Genomic DNA, 19,179 nt, shown 5'->3' with positions numbered 1-19,179 from the left:
TGCACACTCCCCTAACCCAACCGTCAATGATAACAACGGTGGCCACCCGGAACTTTTTACAGACCCAATCATCGTGTAGTACCGAATGACGTATCAAACAGCAAGGTTGACTGATTTCCGGCTGTTCCAAATCGTGTAGTCACTGTGGGATTATTATCCGCAGTCATTAAAAATAGTGAACATTTACAAGATATTTCAAGGGCTAGGGAAGACACCTCAACGTATTCACAATGGTAAGATTGTCAATAAATAATGTATTCATGTAGCTAGTACTTGTGGTTCCGTAGATTGGTTTGTAAAACTAGCTCAGCTAACGTTAGCAACCGGCTGCCTAATCAGTTTGGTAGCTAGCATTTAGCTTGCTAACGTTAGCTAGCCATGCCAAAAGTCACCTGCAATGGTAACTAACTTGTTCAACGAAAATATAACTAGCGTTAGGCATTTTCCAAACGTAACTACCACATTAACTCGCAACCTAGTTAGCTATAAACTGGATTATTGTCGCTAACGCTAGTCTATGAATGAGCTGACTAGCTAATGTTAGTACTAGCTGTGTGAAGAGGGATGCAACAACATCATGCAACTTGAGTCTGTTGATGGAAGTTTATAATCTTGACGTTCCTAGCTAATAGTTATGCCAATGTTTCAAGTAATGAAGGTCACCCGTCAAAGTTATTAACTCAATAGTTTGTGATGGAAACAATGTTTGGGTTTTGAAATTGTCCCAGTCACGATTGCTACTTAACTTCTATCCCTCGTCTCCTTCCTTGTCTTCCATCTCCAGTCTATTATGTCCTATAATGGTGGCGCCGTCATGGCGATGAAGGGTAAGCAATGTGTAGCCATTGCAGCAGATCGGAGATTCGGTGTACAGGCTCAGATGGTGACCACAGACTTCCAGAAGATCTTTCCCATGGGAGACAGACTCTACATTGGCCTGGCTGGTCTGGCTACTGACGTACAGACAGTGTAAGTGTGCCTTGGTCCATCAGTGCACCTCTTCTCTCCCAAGTTTTCGAATATTTGGATGGTCAGTGCAACAGATTGACTTTGCAGGTGATATTAATTATCCACTCTATTTAACAGTTCCCAGAGGCTCAAATTCAGATTGAACCTCTATGAGCTGAAGGAGGGGCGTCAGATCAAACCCAAGACATTCATGAGCATGGTCTCCAACCTGCTCTATGAGAGGAGGTGAGTTTACTGATGTGAAGAAGCACGGTATTTCATATACAAGTCTACACTTCCTCCTTGGTGGCAAGTCTGTGATTGATCAAACGTGAATCCCTTTGTCTCAGATTTGGGCCATACTACATTGAGCCTGTGATCGCTGGTCTGGACCCCAAGACCTTTGAGCCATTCATCTGCTCCCTGGACCTGATTGGCTGCCCCATGGTGACAGAGGACTTTGTTGTGAGCGGCACTTGCTCAGAGCAGATGTACGGCATGTGTGAATCTCTCTGGGAGCCAGACATGGTAGGTTATTGTGTACTGTATTGTAAGATAATACATTGAGTGCGATAGTTGACTATGTCTGACTGTCTTTATTTACAATGGTTATTTTTGACACCTGCAGGAACCAGAGGACCTGTTTGAGACCATCTCCCAAGCCATGCTGAATGCAGTGGACAGGGATGCCGTTTCAGGCATGGGTGTCATTGTGCAAGTCATGTAAGCACAGTCATACGTTTCCTTTTCCACTGCCTACATTTTGAATTAAATACTTGCTAAATTTGTAATTAATCTGAGGATTCATACAAATGACATGACATTTAGATGGTGGTCTTTAGTAACGCTCTGGTCAATGTTGTAGTGACAGTACCTTGATTTGACTTATTTTGACAGTGAGAAGGACAAGATCACCACACGTACCCTGAAGGCCCGAATGGATTAAAGCTCCTCTCCCTCTGCTGCTTCAACCCCTCATCTCTACCAACTCCCACTATTTTGTATGAAAATGATAAACACTGCGTGTACTGTTTTTCTTAAAATACTGTTCAATAAAATTAATGACTATTCGTGTTAATGACTCTGGTTTGCCTGGTGTGTTATTTCAGAGCAATTAATGAAAGATGAGGGCTTAACATTATCAGATTATGATAATTGTGTGGATTAATAAAACAGGGAAAGATAGACAGGATAGTCTGCAGCCAAATTCAGTAATCTCATGAGAAGAATAGTCTCCAGGGAATAATCTGAATGAATTGAGCGGCTAAACGGCTATTGTCTGTTGACACTTGTCTCACGCGGAAATTTTGCTGCGCTCTCGATACAGACAGAATAGGTCATTATAATAACCTAATTTAAAACCACCGCTACAAGGCACGAAGGAATGATTTTTGTTAGTCAAAGGTGAGAAAATGAATTAAACTAGATTCAGGAAAGAAGAAAAAACTCCCTTTAATATGTAATGAATCCTTTTCAAGTAACTTTTCTGATCTAATGTCGGTAACAAAACAACTATACAAACAAATGCTACATTAATGTAAACAAGATATAAAAAATGATTCTTATGGTAATAAAAAAGCATTTGCTTTAGTACTCCCCTTTTTATGTGGATTTTCTTTTACCAACCTCCAAGTTCATGGTAAAAATGTCATAAGTTTTCAGAACAATATGGCAACGTAACATTCAGACATGTTTTTTCTTTTTTAGTCATAATGCTCAGATGCTAAGTTCAGTGGTTTGCCGTTTCAACTAACTGGCGAAGTCATGTACATTTTAGCCATGCATTTTGGTATTGCATTCATTTACGTAAAACCCTTATATATTAATTCATCTCCTGCATTTCCAATTTTGTTACTGTCGGCTGCGGATCTCCTGACAAGTCAAGGAGGCAGAGTTTGTAAACGCCTGTTGGCCACTCGGTCAAAAGATGAATGCGATCTGACCGCTTCTGTGTCTGAGAGGTGTGTATGTGTGTCAAAATAATAAAGAACAGACGGTACTAAACAGACTCCTACTGCTGAAGCAGACTCAAGGCATTAGTGAGACAGTTCCCGTGCTGGCGTGAGGACTAGTATAAGGTGGTGGGGGGAGGGTCTCAAATATCCTATAGAACTCTGTTTCACTAGCCTTCCTTGTTGAGCACTCAGACTGAGGAGGCAGAGGGAGTAGGACGTGGGAGGAGAAGAGACGCGTTGCTTTTTTTTTTGAAAGAGTCCGGCGCCCCCTCTCTGTGGGTCAATGGAACAGGCTTGTCGTCTGTGCATCCTTTCAGTCTGTCGTCCCCTGGGTGGGAGGGTAAGGGGTGGGGCTAAGTCAGGTGGGAGTGGCAGGAGGAGCGAGAGAGGGGTGGGTGTGGCTGATGGCTCTATGACAGGATGTGATTGGCTGGGGTAGGAGAGATGATTCTATGACAGGATGTTGGACATAAACTCATAGAATCTTTTGGAGTACTGCTCTGGGTTTACGGTGGAGATCTCTGCCCCGGCCTGAGGGAGGGACAACAGAGTTCAGTGTAAACATATGCACATTAGAAACATACAACTACAATTTCTGTCATAACACATCTCACAAGATGATCTTCTACTTGAAACTACTATATGATCTAGCATCTTTGTGGCCTAAACACTTGGCTTCATGTTTGGTCAGATCTAGTCCATTACTCACCCCATGTTTCACAGTTTTGGCAGCATGTGCAGCTTTTTTCTTAGCGTCGTAGTGCGTGAGGATGTCGATGATAGCCATGAAGTACACTTCTTTCTTCACAGCACCTACCACAAGGAGCAAAGGAGTATAAATAGCAAGTATTACTTTTCACTGGGCTGTCCCATGATGTCTGTTCTAAAATTAGTTTCATTTTCAAATGTTAATTAAAGATGCACTATACAGAAATTGCTCCAACATTTCCTGGTTGCTTACCCATCTACACACAATAGCCCATAATGACAAAGTGAAAACGTGTTTAGACATTTTTGCAAATGTATTGAAAATGAAATACAGAAATAGCTCATTTACATTAGTATTCACACCCCTGAGTCAATACTTTGTAGAAGTACCGTTGGCAGCAATTACAGCTGTGAGCTTTTCTGGGTAAGTCTCTAAGAGCTTTCCACACCTGGTTTGTACACTTGCCCATTGTTATTAAAAAAATTCTCCAAGCTCTGTCAAATTGGTTGTTAATCACTGCTAGACAACCGTTTTCAGGTCCTTTTTTGCAGTATTATTTAAGTGACTTGTTGCAAAAAGGATGCATGTTTTGGAATATGTTTTATTCTGTACAGGCTTCCTTTTCACTCTGTCATTTAGGTTAGTATTGTGGAATAACTACAATGTTGTTGATCCATCCTCAGTGTTCTATCACAGCCATTAAACTCTGTAACTGTTTTAAAGTCACCATTGGCCTCATGGTGAAATCCCCGAGTGGTTTCCTTCCTCTCCAGTTTGGAAGGACTCCTGTATCTTTGTAGTGACTGGGTGTATTGATACAGCATCCAAAGTGCAATTAATAACTTCACCATTGCTCAAAGGGATATTCAATGTCTGAATTTTGTTTTACCCATCTATCAATAGGTGCCCTTCTTTGCGAGGCATTTCAGCTTTATTTTTTTTATTAATATGTAAACATTTCGAAAAATAAAACATAATTCCACTTCGACATTATGGGCTATTTATTATGTCTAGGCCAGTGACAAAAAATCTCAAATTTAATCAATTTTAAATTCAGGCTGTAACACAACAAAATGTGGCAAAAGCTAAAGTGTCAATACTTTCTGAATCACTATAGATAGAGAGTTGCACAAATATAGCAAAATTGCATGGAAAAATCACTTGACAAAACTCAAGAAAGAGTGTCTCTTACTGTCGTTGCTCTTGATTGCGTAGACGTCCACGGAGGGGTCAAACTCGCCAGGGCTGAAGAACCCGCCAAAATTGAGGGGGTTCCCAGGGCTGTCTGGAGGGGTGCCGAAGGAGCCGGTGAGTGCTCCTCCCATCCCATCGTTCTCGTACTCCTCCTCCTCTCCTCCTGCCTCCACCTCCATCTCCTCCTGCTCTGCCCGGTCCACATCATGGATCCCCACCAGCAGACTGTAGTCCATGATCTTCAGAGTGGCCAGGAACTGATGTACACAAACGGGAGAGATGTCAGATATTGCAACACATGTTATTTTGGGAAATTTCCCTAGAGGGCATTAAACTCACTATTCTTCTATTTGTCAACCTAAAGTCATGTCTTTGTTCACAGGTACTTAGTTGAAACTGGTTGAAAGGACTAGAAACAAAACACAATGTCCATTTACCCGGGTATTTTAACAATGACGACTGTAATGATAATAAAAACGACATCAAATCGAGCAGCCGTGAGACGTCTCCTACCTCTACGTCGCGCTTTAGTTTCTCCAAGAAGTACTTCTTGTTGTCATCTCCTATCTGCAGCTTCTGGCCCTCGTTCAGAAAGTCGTTGTCTTTAAAGGTGGGGAGTTCCTTGGCCTGAGCAGAGTGATAGAAATTAGAATCAAAATATTCTGAGATTGCCACAAAATGACAGAGGTCTTTCTTGCTGTTAATTTTGATGCATGACAAGTAGGGTCATTTGATTTAGTTTCCACTCATTGTCCTCGGATTGACTTTTTAGGGAGAACAACTATTTCAGGTATTTCCTCTTGGTGTAATGGTTAAGACGGTGTGTTTCTCGAGCGAGAGGTCCGCAGTACGAATCCGACCAGTGACATTGGCCCCACCAGGTTCTGTCCGTCCCTCACTGGGCGTGAACCAGCAACCTTCTGTTCCCAACAACAACTCAGCAGTCACAAAGCAGTATTACGCACTGCTCTACAAAAGACGTAGCCAGGAAGGGAAATAACTACTTCTAGGTTTCAGAGCGGGTAATGTAACTCGCACGGTGGATACTACTAGCGCACACACAGCTAACTATTCCACATGGACTACACTCACCCCCTTTTGACTTCCCCTTCTGCGCAGCATAGACAGCAGTCGGACATGGCCCAACTGTGGATGTGTTATTTAATTTGTGCTTCATTATCATTAGATGGAAAAATCATTACTTCTGCACTTTCTAAAAGTATTTTGGGCTGTAAATTAGTTTTGTTTTTAGCTGGTTAGTTTGATGCTTTTTTTTTGCATGATCTACACAGTTATTTTTGGGGTGCTGTCATTGTACCCCAACACTCCTCTCATCATCGTATAAATGTAAATGAACGCACCTTCTCTTTGTCACTGGCTTCCCTTGAGACCGTGGAACCCTGAACGAAAAAGAGAAAAAANTCCTCTCATCATCGTATAAATGTAAATGAACGCACCTTCTCTTTGTCACTGGCTTCCCTTGAGACCGTGGAACCCTGAACGAAAAAGAGAAAAAAAGATAATTCACAGAGATGTAACGGAATGCAGAGTTAGAGACAGACATTCTTTACATCTTTGATCCCCCTTTGTTTCTCTTGGACTTGACTGTATCGTTATAACATTGTCATATTTCAGAAAGCAGAATTGTTTCCCCCAGAGAATGCCTGTCAGCCACAGAGGTGTTTGTTGTGAAGGGAAACGATGTTCTGAGAGCCAATAGGCACAGAGGTATGCCGTCACACCTCTATTCTCAGTGTTGTTGCCCATGCACAAAGAGACAGATTTATTGAGCTTTTCCACAAGAGCAGAATTCTTAACCATTTCCCCTTCCAAATAATGGGCTCCCGAGTGGCGCAGCGGTCTAAGGCACTGCATCTCAGTGCAAGATGCGTCACTACAGTCTCTGGTTCGATTCCAGGCTGTATCACATCCAGCCGTGATTGGGAGCCCCATAGGGGGAGCACAATTGGCCCAACGTCGTTCGGGTTTGGCCGGGGGTAGGCCGTCATTGTAAATAACAATTTGTTCTTAACCGACTTGCCTAGTTAAATAAAGGTTCAAAAAAGAATAATAAAAAAGAATACATCACATAACCAGAAAATAGTCTGTAAATCTAGCCTTAAGTAAGTTTCTGGAGCTTCAAGTTCTACTGGGAACCGGAATACTCTGCAAGCACCCTATGCATTGAGCTTATTATAAATGCCCTTACCCCAATGAGCGCTAACAGTGTTACAGCTGTAAGTGTGCTCCTAGTGCCCTACTGGAGTTAGTGTACTACCAGTAAGTGTTCTCCCAGTTAGTTCCCTCCAAGCTAGTGTGCATATCGACACCTACCTTCAGGTCGTACTTGCGGTGCACGGTCAGACGGTAGCTGAATACATTACGGGTCACCACCATGTACGTCTCAACCCCGTCCACTGTTAGCCGGTACATGCCCAGGAACTGGGGGAGCAGAGTGCTGCCATGACACTCCACTATGAACTGAGGAGACCCAGAGGAGGAGGATGGAAATATAGGGAGAGGAAAGGAGAGAGAGAGGAGGAAGGGGAATGAGTAATGCAAAGGAAACAGTGGGAGAGCTCCAGTAATGAAGTCGGCATAATTGTTAGCTATTACAAAAGGATAGTCCCATCAAATCGGACAATTCACAGATATTTCTTCAGCACCACATTGAAAAGTCCTCAATATTTGAAGCCAACATGCTCCCTTCAACATGTACGTTTGTACAGATTATTTTTTATCATTTTTTTTATTCTAACGTGTTATACTTGTGCATGTGGTAACTCTCCCACCTGGTGGTACTTCTTGAGGATGTTGTGCATCTCGGCGATGTCTTCGCTGGACACCGTCTTGATGACGAAGCGGTGGTCGTAGCTGGACAGGAAGCGGTTGCCAAAGCGCCCCTGGGAGTCGCTGTTGAGCGGGGCGCTCCTCGTCAGAGAGTTCTGATGACGATCCACCACAGGAGGGAGCCCGGGGGAGGGAGAGACATACAGAGCAGAAAATTGAGGCTTTGACATGAATGAAAAGCCCTCTATAAAGAAAATGCTTCATAATTACTTCACGAGTTAGTAATGGATCAATGGATTTCATTTACATTGAGCTATTCCAAGCTAAAAAAAAACTTCACATAGGGATCCATTTAGCAAGGCTACCAAGATAGTTGAACTTAATGTAACAAACTATGCTTGGTATGATTCTCTAAACACTAAAAACACCCATTGTTTACATGTGATAACTCAGTAAAAAGTATTTTAGTACTTTATCAACAAATGCTGATAAAGACTTACTACATTGGGTTGAAGGATGAAATGCTGATAAAGACTTACTACATTGGGTTGAAGGATGAAATGCTGATAAAGACTTACTACATTGGGTTGAAGGATGAAATCCAGAGAAAGACTTACTACATTGGGTTGAGGGAAGAATTGGAATCTGCAATGAATCAAACTGGGCAGGGAACAACAGGGGGTTCCCTCTGGTACTCTGATCTGCTCTCTCCTTAACTGTCCTCTACCCTTTTGACATTACCGAGCCGTGCCAAGCAAACGTCTATCCTCAATCTGTCTTTCAGTTCACTACTGTGAACCCATCCTCACTGGTCTTTCTCTTCAGTTAACCCATCCTGCATTCTTCCCCTTAGACATCTCCACACAGGAGACCATGTTTTACCTGGTAATCCTGGTCATCGATGCAGAACCTCTCCCTCAGGTTGCGGAACACCATAGGGCAGTACTCTTTGAATTTAAAGCGGCTGGGCAGGTTCTCTCTGAGAGATACAAGTGTGTTGAAGAGTGTTAATATAAATGAAGAGTGTGTTAGTCCATTAGCAGTCAGAGTGTTGATGTCATCTGAGGAATCATTGGAACAGATCACGGAAATGTGAGAAGCAATTGACCAGCATACTACACTAGAGGTGCTTCACTATGAGGATGATTTGCAATGCAAAGATGCTCAGTTAAGTGTTCAATGAATGTTTTGACTAGAACTCTAGTGTAGTGTAGTGGAGATCGCCAGAGGCATAATCCTGATTTGACTGATGCAGGAAAATAAAAGGCATGTGATATATCAGAAGATGTGTAATACTTATTACCAACCTAAAACAGTCATATAATCATAGTTTATCCGGGTTTTAAACTCATTAACAGATCATTATTGTCTCAATTTGAGTTTTCTTGGAAAGCTGTGAGTGCTATTACATGACACAATATCAGTACTTGTTACATTACAACTTGTCTAAGTCCTATCAACTGATTTCAGCCAGTTTATGGCTGTGGATTGATTGCATTGTTTGAATGGAATGTTGGCATATTGGCAGTTCACTTGACAAATGTATGGAATCATTCCTCTTAAACTGTCTGGCTAGCTAAATTCTTCAAATGCATTACTTTACACAATATCTTATCGCAGCACTGGCAAATCATGGTTGACCAACTCCCTGACCAAAATGCTGACTGTTATCCCATCATATGAAGGTTCATGTCCATTCTATTATTCTAATTCTATAGTTAGTCCATGAGCAGAGTCAGAGTGTCTGAGGAACTCACTGGAATAGATAAAGGAAATATGAGAAGCTCTTGACCAGCATACTAGAGGTGCATCACTATGAGGATGATTTCCATTGCAAAGCTGCTCAGTGAAGTGTTCAGTTAATGTTTTGACTACAACTCCAGTGTAGTGGGGATCGCTAGACCCATGGTGAGTTATATTACAGGCGATAGAGGAACTTGATCTTGTTAGTGATTTAAAAGCACACCACGTCATAGACAATTGGGCCAACCAAGCCAAGACCTTCTCTCTCCTAATCAGTAGCATAACATAGTATCAGCAGATTTCAGGTAGTACCGTACTGTATATTTTAGACAATGCAGCTAAATTGGCCTCGTTTGAGTTTATATGGGCAGTAATATGGTGTGCAGTAATATGGTATGGCAGGTTGCAAAGTTAGTACCCGGGATACCTACTTGTTAAATAGGTGGTTGTCCACTTTGATCTTACTGTAGGCTTTAAAATCATCAGGCATCAGCATTACTGGTACAGGCACGTTACTCAACTCGTTGATCTGAAATAGTGGGGAGATAGAAAGAGCAGGAGATCAGAATAGAACGCTAGAGCAGGGAAGAGGAGGTCAACACACTAATCCCCACACCAGACCAAACTGCAGTGAACCAGTGTCTATTTACTGACAATCATTCACTTTGGACCAAAGCGAACTGACAGCAGTGCTCTCTGGCTGAGTCCCTTGTCACACTGTTGATCTTATCTACCGAGACAGATTCACTGTAAGGAACAGACTGATTCCCAGAGAGAGCCCTCTCCATAGATTTATGAACTCCAGACAGTAAGAGGAGTGGCGGGGAGGGAACGTGAATAAATGCTTCAAAGAAAAAAAGGAGACAAGAATGCATCCAGGAGACACAGACGCTGCTAAAATAGGAGAGAAATGGGAAAGTTACCTTGAGGTAGAAAAATAATAGCATACGGAGCACAAACACATTGAGTTGTATGGAATATGCAGGACATAGCCAAGTAACCTCTCCTAGAGCTGGGGGTTTGAGTTATATCAGGCTCTCTCTGAGACTACTTCAAGGGATAGACTCTCGTTCAACTGCCTGACATGCTATGAAAAATCACCATCTAGCATGCCGACAGGTCAATTTTTTTATTTTAACCTTTAATTTAACTAGAGAAGTCAGTTAAGAACAAATTATTATTTACAATGACGGCCTACACCGGCCAAACACCGCTGGGCCAATTGTGCGCCACCCTATGGGACGCCCGATCACAGCCGATTGTGATACAGCCTGGATTTGAACCAGGGTGTCTGCAGTGATGCCTCAAGCACTGAGATGCAGTGCCATAGACCGCTGTGCCACCCGGGAGCCCAAATTAGTGTGTCCTTCAAAAGTATCATCATATTTATTTTGTCATTAGAGGCATAGCTTAATGCCATCAGCAGGCAGACACAATCGATATCCTGACTATATGTTGGATTATGTCTAATCAACTTACACACAAAGTTTGATGAAGGTGGTCCTTTGTGGCTCAGTTGGTAGAGCATGGCGTTTGTAAAGCCAGAGTAGTGGGTTCGATTCCCGGGACCACCCATCTGCATGACTGTAAGTTGCGTTAGATAAAAGTGTCTGCTAAATGACAGATTTTATTATAAGTTTGATGAAGGCTCGTATCAGATTTGAAGATGTAGGTTATTCCCGGTGTTGGAAAGCCTGTAAGGCTGGCATTATCTACCATCAAGACTGAATCTATGTTTTTGAAGGGAGCTTCAATTAAATCTGTGTTTGGCTATATGCTCCAACTGACAAAGGTCTTCTCAGAGCAAAAGCTTAGCTTGGAACCGAATTCATCCCGCTTTGTGACTAGCAGAACGATGTTACGACTGACTACCAAGATGAAATATATTCTGGTTATGAGAGCTTTGAGGAGAAGGCTCTTTGACGTCTTTCTTGTATTAGCCTAAATTAGCCTGCCGCCTACACCTTGAATCTACACCCAGCATCCACCACACTGAACTTGTCCATGATGATTATTGCAGAATGCATCACAGGATGATTATTGCAGCTTCACTAAATATGCTAATTGGTTCATTAATGACATTGTTTTCTCCATTTGAAGCATGTATTCTTTGCCTGGTCTACAAGAACTGCCTATTTGACTATGGTCTATATTTATCCTTACATAAGGTACTGAAATATACATAAAATAGGCTCAACAAAAACACAGCAAGGAGAGGGGGAAATCAATTGAGAAAGAATAATTACAGACAATCGTACATGCAAGATGTAATGTACATGTTAGTGAGAAGGCAACATATTGAAATGCATGCAAACATTGGAAGTGAAATTATGCATCAGCACTGTTATTCAAATTGTGAGTGAAGCGAATCCAAAACTGGGGCATCATATTCATGCCAGAGACATTGATCTGGAGGTGTCAGTCAAGCAGGGAAGGGGGTGTGTTCGCCTACTACTGCTGGCCACAAAAATGGAGCCTTGAAGCTCTCTGCAATGCATTTGGTGATCGCTGCATTCATGTGAGTGAGAAACTTGATCCATTTGGTGAAAAACAGTCTCAATAAAGTATATTTTAGGATGTGTTGAAGACACTGTCCATCCTTTTCCCACTCAAATTAGACTAACTGTGAACCTATTATTTTTATGGTTGAGTGTTCAAATGTGTACTTCACACTAAACCACATTAAATCAGGCTAGAATCTGCAAATGTTAGATTTGCCGCTTTSTTATTCATTGATGCCTGTAAAACAATAGGCAGGCAGGCTGCGGTTGGGGCTCAATGCAACCTGCTGCTCTCCAACAGTCACACCCCTCTCTGGCCTGCTCTAGACAGAATGAATGCTTAGGTTGGAGCAGTGCTCACGACCTCCTCTCCAAACCAACTAACTAGCTCACTTCAGACCACCACACATCCCACGTTCTACAGAACAGAAGACGTTATGCAGCTTGTGCCGAATAATTCCTGCATCGTGCGCGGGGTAATGTCAAATGTTTATGTTCAACGTCGCAGCTATTTGCTGCACATTTTTAAAGCGTCCGCGACTGGCACACCAAATAGCTAGAATGATACTACATTGATATTCCTGCCTAGGGAGAATGGTGAATGAAGGGTTAACAGCTTTCACCTAAGCATCAGACTAAGTACCTGACTACAGACTACTAGACGATGGATGAGCTCTAAAATTGACTCTGGTCAATCAAGCAGCTGGCTAACTATCGCGTTACCGTTAGCTATTCAAAACACCACATAGACAAACAAGCTAGCTTGTGAACATGAACAAAAATGCATTTACCGTATGGTTGACACCCCACATTAAAACGCTGAGAATAGGCTCACTTGCACGGAATAATTTCACTTTCTGTCCTATAAAATGTTTCTTTTTCGTCTTCGTTTTGCTAGCGCTCACCGGCGCAACGCTGGTACAGTTGGATGACATGTCTCCTGTTGGGAATAATTTAGGAAACGCAAGACAGCACTGTAATCAAGCAGGCTAACTGGGTCGTATCACTTCAGACAACGAAATTTACATTAAGAGCGTGATATCTATAAGTGCATTGTCGCATCCAATTTGCAGGGTCTTTGAATCAAATTTGATTCTGTAGTAAATTAACGTGATTGCATGTTGCGCGGTCGCCACCCTTCCTCCCGAGCAGGCCACACGGTTCACTCCGGAGCGGCACACAGACCAGCTGTTGGCATAGATAGCTAGCCAGCCATCTAGCTACAGGCAAGGTTGCCTTTAGCTAAGCCGCAGTCTTCTTTGAGAAGTAATACACTCTTGGTGGACGACTCCTCTCCTTTCTGGTGTCGTCTGCTACCCACAACGATTTGAGGTGATTTTATTTAGAGGTTAGTAATCCCATTATGATGCGCCTGAGATTGTTGTCACCAGTTTTGGGGTCTCCTCAAGATGGCGTCTAGACTGAACGTCGCAAAGCGAAGTGCGCCCCCAAGAGGCAGAGAGTAGAAGCGCGCGTACTGTAGTTGGTACCTTGAAAGTGTGAGGCAGCGACATTTTGGTGAGAAAATCAGTATATCTCTGTATTTGTAAAAGCTGCTGATGGCAAAATGAATACTATGAATCAGATATCAGGATTTCTCATAGAGTAAATGTGTCATTCATAGTGAATGGTGATGAAGCAGAAAAGGCATACATTTCATGTGTAGGCCTATGCTATAAAGCTTACACATTTTACAGTCAAGTTGACCCGCAAAATCCTACAATAAATCCAATAATATAGTTATCAATGGTCTGTAGTAAAAACTTCAGAATTGTCTCTAGGGGAGCATTGTCTAGGGGGGCGTGGTTTTCCGTCTAGGACTGGTTGTCAAAATAGAAAATGTATGCAATGTATGCAATACACACTCCTTCATGAGTGTGGTTAATGTATAGAGAGGAGGGTGTTTTAGTGACTTATCCGCGAGAGTTGTATTTTTTTTTAATAAAATGTTGCAAATACAATGTATATGGCAAGCGGCAGGGACTGAAAATAATATCACGTGACCATAATGGGCGGTCCTCTGACTCTGTGGGGGAAAAAAAGCCATTTTCTGGCGCTGCTGCAAGATCTAACGTTAACCAACTCAAAATAATTTACCTGTATCCACGTCGGGAGGTACGGGCGCTTTTCATGTCAAATCAGGTAGGAAGCAAAGGCATCAATTGTTTTTATTCGCATATCGCGATGCACAGGTACATCAACACACAAACTGAGGTACTCGGTGTTATGTTTGGATTCTCTCTTGTTCGTTTCTCATATCCAGTCCTGTCACAGAATTTAAGATGGCTGCTTTGTTTTCCACTCTCCATCTAAGCTTATTTTTCGTCTGTCTTTACATAGTTTTTATAAAGAATGTCTATAATGCATAAGAACCAACTGGTATAGGAGGGGCTCATTGTGGGTCTTCTCGGGGTTTGGGGTACGTGCCTCCCCGTGCACAGGCCCCACTGGGGTAGTCGGGTCTAGACTAGAGCAGTTCCAAACGTATTTTGTTACATTGGTGGATGGGGAAATATCTAAAAAACAACCAGGCTGGAAATAATTACTAAATAAATGGTCATATACTAGTAGCCATTCTGTGTAGTAGCTATGACACTGGTACATTACAAGAAGCATAACTGCTTCTAGCAAAAACAAGTGATCCATATTATTATAGACAATGTCAGTGGACCACGTCAATATGTCAGTACACATTTTGTATGTATAGGCCTTGTGTTGGAAAACAATTCAACAACAGCAGAAAAGGTCACTAAATGTGTCATGTACTTTAGTGGTTCAAATCTTGCTACCCAATAAATGATCTAAGTAATTCTTTGTCTGATGGTTGTTTTTTTTGCAGATCCTTCCAGATGGATAAAATGCAACCCAGTCGGCTAAAAATCACAGAGCTGAATCCTAACCTGGTATGCCCACTGTGTGTGGGATACTTCATCGATGCCACAACCATCGTGGAGTGCTTGCACTCATGTAAGATTCCTAAGTCCACTGCATTATTCAAAATTTGGTCCTGGTCAGTCCCTGGATGGGAGACCAGGTGCTGCTGGAAGTGGTGTTGGAGGGCCAGTAGGAGGCACTCTTTCCTCTGGTCTAAAAAATATCCCAATGCCCCAGGGCAGTGATTGGGGACACTGCCCTGTGTAGGGTGCCGTCTTTCAGATGGGACGTTAAACGGGTGTCCTGACTCTCTGAGGTCATTAAAGATCCCATGGCACTTGTCGTAAGAGTAGGGGTGTTAACCCCGGTGTCCTGGCTAAATTCCCAATCTGGCCCTCAAACCATCACGGTCACCTAATAATCCCCAGTTTACAATTGGCTCATTCATCCCCCTCCTCTCCCCTGTAACTATTCCCCAGGTCGTTGCTGTAAATGAGAACGTGTTCTCAGTCAACTTACCTGGTAAAATAACGGATAAATAAAATAAATTAATGAATATGAACCAATAATAACATTATTAGTATATGGGCTAGAGTATATGGCCTATAAACTGACGTAGAAAAGGAATGTAGATTTACAATGCACTTTCTTTTCATAAAAAGTCATACAGTAAGTCACTTGCATTAAGTCTGTCTTCTTACTCCAGTCTGCAAGACGTGCATTGTTGCCTTCCTGGAAACCAACAAGTTCTGCCCCAGATGTGATGTGCAAGTACACAAGACGTGTCCACAGCTCAGCATCAGGTTAGTCACATTGCATGTGTGTGTGTGCGCACTTCTCTCTCGGAGTACCTATGTTATTATGCGTCTATAAGTGCAACCAACATGCTCTTATCTTTAGTAAGTGGCTTTATCATTTGCATATCCTTTCCCAGGTCAGACAAAACTCTACAGGACATTGTATACAAGTTGGTGCCTGGATTATTCAAAGGTAAGACTATATCTCTTGAGTAAGGGGGTGGGTTTTCTATACAAATACTGAACAAAAATATAAAACGCAACTATATCAAAGATTTTACTGAGTTACAGTTCATAGAAGGAAGTCGGTCAATTTAAATACATTTATTAGGCCCTAATCTATGGATTTCACATGACTGGGCAGGGGCACAGCCACTGGGGAGCCACGCCAAGCCAATCCGAATGAGTTTTTCCCCCAAAAAGCGCTTTATTAAAGCCAGAAATACTCCTCAGCACCCCCTCCCCCTCAGAGGTTGAAGAAGTCGGATATGAAGGTCTTGGACTGGCGTGGTTACTCATGGTCTGTGGTTGTAAGACCTTTTTTATGGGGTAGATCAGTTTTAATATTGAAGATAGATTGTGGCTTCTATCACTAATTGTCTGCATCATTTCCAATACCCCATTTAAAAAAATATATATATATAGCTGTCATCAAGGCAAAAGGTGGCTACTTTGAAGAATTTCAAATATAAAATATATTTAGATTTTTTTTAACACTTTTTTTGGTTACTACATGATTACATATGTGTTAATGTATAGTTTTGATGTCTTCACTATTGTTCTACAATGTAGAAAATAGTACAAATAAAGAAAAACCCTGGAATGAGTAGGTGTGTCCAAACTTTTGACTGGTACTGTATGTGTATATATATATCTCATACTATTGGTTGCTAGAATTGTGTATAATAATTTTTATTAAACTTTCGCTGTCATTTTGTGCATCAGTTCATAAACCATGTGCAATGGAATCAGTGCATCGCTAATCTCTTCCCAACTATTTTGCAATCTGAATGGCACAGCTGTCCATTTTTTGGTCCTTAAATGAAACTGGTATACTTTTTTATCACAATTTTCTTTAACCAATTTTGGTCTTCAATGCAGGGCCGACAGACAGGTTCCTTTCTCCCCCTTCTACTTGCCTCTTCCATTTTTTTGTGGTAATGCTGCAATTAGTTGGTTGTAATTTTGGATAGAGCAGACATTTCCATATATTTTTGTTAGCTGCTAGTGTAACTCCACCAGTCCTATTTATGATATAATTTACAAAGATTATACTGTTTTAATTTTTTTCTCTCCAAAAATGTTTATTTGAGTTTAACATAATATTTTTTGTAATATTTGTTCAGTCTTTTCTGGTGGATTAAACTGAAATTGCAACCAACTTTAAGACTTGTTTAAAAAATAGCAATATATATATTTTTTTAAATTTCATTTTCAAATAACCGAAGGTGAGAGGTTGTAATCTGTTAGATGTACTGCCAAATTCTCTAAAACAATGTATGAGGTGGCTTATGGTAGTGAAATTAACATTCAATTCTTTGGCAACATTCCTGCAGTCAGCATGCCAATTGCATGCTCCATCAAAACTTGAGACATATGTGGAATTGTGTTGTGGCCTTTTATTGTCCCCAAGCACAAAGTGCACCTGTGTAATGGTCATGCTGTTTAATCTGCTTCTTGATATGCCACACCTGTTAGGTGGATGGAGTATCTTGGCAAAGGAGAAATGCTCACTAACAGGGATGTAAACAAATGTTTGCACAAAATTTGAGAGAAGTACGTTTTTTGTGCGTATGGAAAATTTGAGATATTGTATTTCAGCTCATGAAAAATGGGACCAACACTTTGCATGTTGCATTTATATTTGTGTTCAGTGTACATTGCAGTATTTTACAACAAGCATATTTAGTGATAATTACAGTGTAATAAGCCTGTTTTATTAAAGTTGCCCCCTTTAATAATTAATTAAAAGCGAACACGTGCCAATGTCTTTTTCACTCTAATGACTTTATTGTTTTGTTTACTTCAGATGAGATGAAACGAAGGCGGGACTTCTACACAAACCAGGAAAACCAACACCTGGAGCCAGGAGAAGTGGTGGAGGAGCCGACTATTATTGCAGAAGATGAAATCATCAGTCTCTCCATTCAGTTCCATGAGAAGAACAAGTAAGTTCTAGAATGTGTGATCTCTTAATCTTTTTCATGCAACCAATTAGATAGGATGTTTCTGTTTCCTGTAGTATAGAACAGACCAAATGTGTTACAGTAGGGCTGTATCTCTATGTGCTAATACGTTTTAACATGAAGCTGGGTCAAAACAAAGCTATGCTCATCTTAACCCATGCTGTTTTTCCATTTGCTTATAGAAGTGACACACAACCTGTGGATACAGAAGGAGACAATGTGAGTGATTCAACCATAAAATGCTAACCCAATATACATGCTAATGTCAATTTGTCATCCACACTCTCTAAATGATAATAAATGGCATTTAGCATACGCTTTTAAAAGCGACTGTCATGCGCGCATACATTGCAAGCGCCATGCTCTACCAACTGAGCCATACAGGACCTTTCATATTATCTCCTGCCCTTAACCTCTAGTTATAAATCTGTTTTAACCACACGTACTGTTCTCTTCATTTTCAGACCAACAGCAAACGCTTCCTGCAATGCCCGGCAGCCATGACAGTCCTGCACTTAGCCAAGTTCCTGCGTAGCAAGATGGACATTCCAAACACCTTACGGGTAATTTCTACAGGCTTCACAGAACCGCCTCACAACTCCATAGAAAGCCATAGTATACACCAACAACGGCTTTGTCGCAATACTGTATTGTAGTGACAAGCTGCATTCCTATACAATAGATCATGCATGCTTTCGCTTAGGTAGACTAGCCCTACTATTTCCATCCTTCACACCCTTCTCTTGGACTTGTGTGCTATTAATGTGTAATAGTGCTCTCTACCTTGACAGATTGAAGTGCTGTACGCTGATGAGCCCTTAAAGGACTACTACACGCTGATGGATATTGCCTACATGTATTCTTGGCGACGTGTAAGTGCCAACTGACACACTGGCTATAACAACAACACTGACCAAGCTTCAGTTGTCACTTCCAACCCTAATCCCAACTTCACTAAACATCTACGTTTGCTAGGTCCTAGGATCTGAGTGATCTTTCACGTGTCTGGAGAGTTCTCATCTTCTCTCTGTGACTCTTTGCAGAATGGCCCCCTCCCCCTGCAGTACTGGGTCAAGCCCACCCGGAAGCGTCGAAGGCTGTCCCAAGGTGCGCCAGGCACTCGAACGTGAACAGCCATCTGAGGAGCGACTCCCACAGGGACAAGGCCCTGAAGCCCGGTGTCAGGCCTCCCACGCAGCCATGCCTCTCGAGGCCAACCTCTACCCTTCAGATCCCCAGCGGTACCAAAGGACCCAACGGTACTCAACGGCTTCCTCTAGCCTCCAAGTCAGGGAGCAACGCAGAAGGTGAACGTCAACGGCAAAGCGAAGGACAGCGACTGAGACTAGGGGAGGGGACAAAGGGGTATCACCCCCAACCTAAATCTGATACATCCCAGAACATGGAGAGTGGAACGGAATTGCCCAAAATGTCAGAGTAGCCCTCAATGGACCAATGGACAGACAAGGAGAAAATTGCCAA

The 19,179-nt window shown here is 42.0% G+C and overlaps 2 protein-coding genes and 1 pseudogene across 3 annotated transcripts; 2 read left to right on the top strand and 1 right to left on the bottom strand.

Annotated features, from left to right (window-relative positions):
• The first annotated feature begins 95 nt into the window (after positions 1–95).
• On the top strand, positions 96–2,029 carry LOC111982412 (proteasome subunit beta type-3). The gene is made up of 6 exons (XM_024013980.2): positions 96–233; positions 785–969; positions 1,087–1,194; positions 1,299–1,476; positions 1,577–1,671; positions 1,846–2,029. The coding sequence occupies exons 1-6, from the start codon at positions 231–233 to the stop codon at positions 1,892–1,894; spliced, it is 618 nt and encodes a 205-aa protein (XP_023869748.1). The 5' UTR covers positions 96–230; the 3' UTR covers positions 1,895–2,029.
• A 996-nt stretch (positions 2,030–3,025) lies between these two features.
• Positions 3,026–13,270, bottom strand: LOC111982411 (phosphatidylinositol 5-phosphate 4-kinase type-2 beta). 2 transcript variants are annotated; one of them, XM_024013979.2, is made up of 10 exons: positions 12,632–13,270; positions 9,771–9,868; positions 8,479–8,575; positions 7,599–7,751; positions 7,141–7,287; positions 6,264–6,302; positions 5,320–5,433; positions 4,805–5,063; positions 3,613–3,716; positions 3,026–3,434 (listed from the first exon to the last, which is right to left on the bottom strand). In XM_024013979.2, the coding sequence occupies exons 1-10, from the start codon at positions 12,773–12,775 to the stop codon at positions 3,354–3,356; spliced, it is 1,236 nt and encodes a 411-aa protein (XP_023869747.1). In that variant the 5' UTR covers positions 12,776–13,270; the 3' UTR covers positions 3,026–3,353. The 2 variants fall into 2 exon arrangements, with proteins under 2 accessions (XP_023869747.1, XP_070289909.1); XM_070433808.1 differs by lacking the exon at positions 6,264–6,302 and adding an exon at positions 6,168–6,206.
• LOC111982320 (polycomb complex protein BMI-1-like) lies at positions 12,234–19,080 on the top strand (annotated as a pseudogene).
• Positions 19,081–19,179: the final 99 nt, after the last annotated feature.

The sequence above is a fragment of the Salvelinus sp. IW2-2015 genome, linkage group LG21, assembly GCF_002910315.2.
Source record: "Salvelinus sp. IW2-2015 linkage group LG21, ASM291031v2, whole genome shotgun sequence".
NCBI lineage: Eukaryota > Metazoa > Chordata > Actinopteri > Salmoniformes > Salmonidae > Salvelinus > Salvelinus sp. IW2-2015.
The sequence above is the reverse complement of the archived record's forward strand: the minus strand, read 5'-3'. Positions and strand labels throughout refer to the sequence as shown.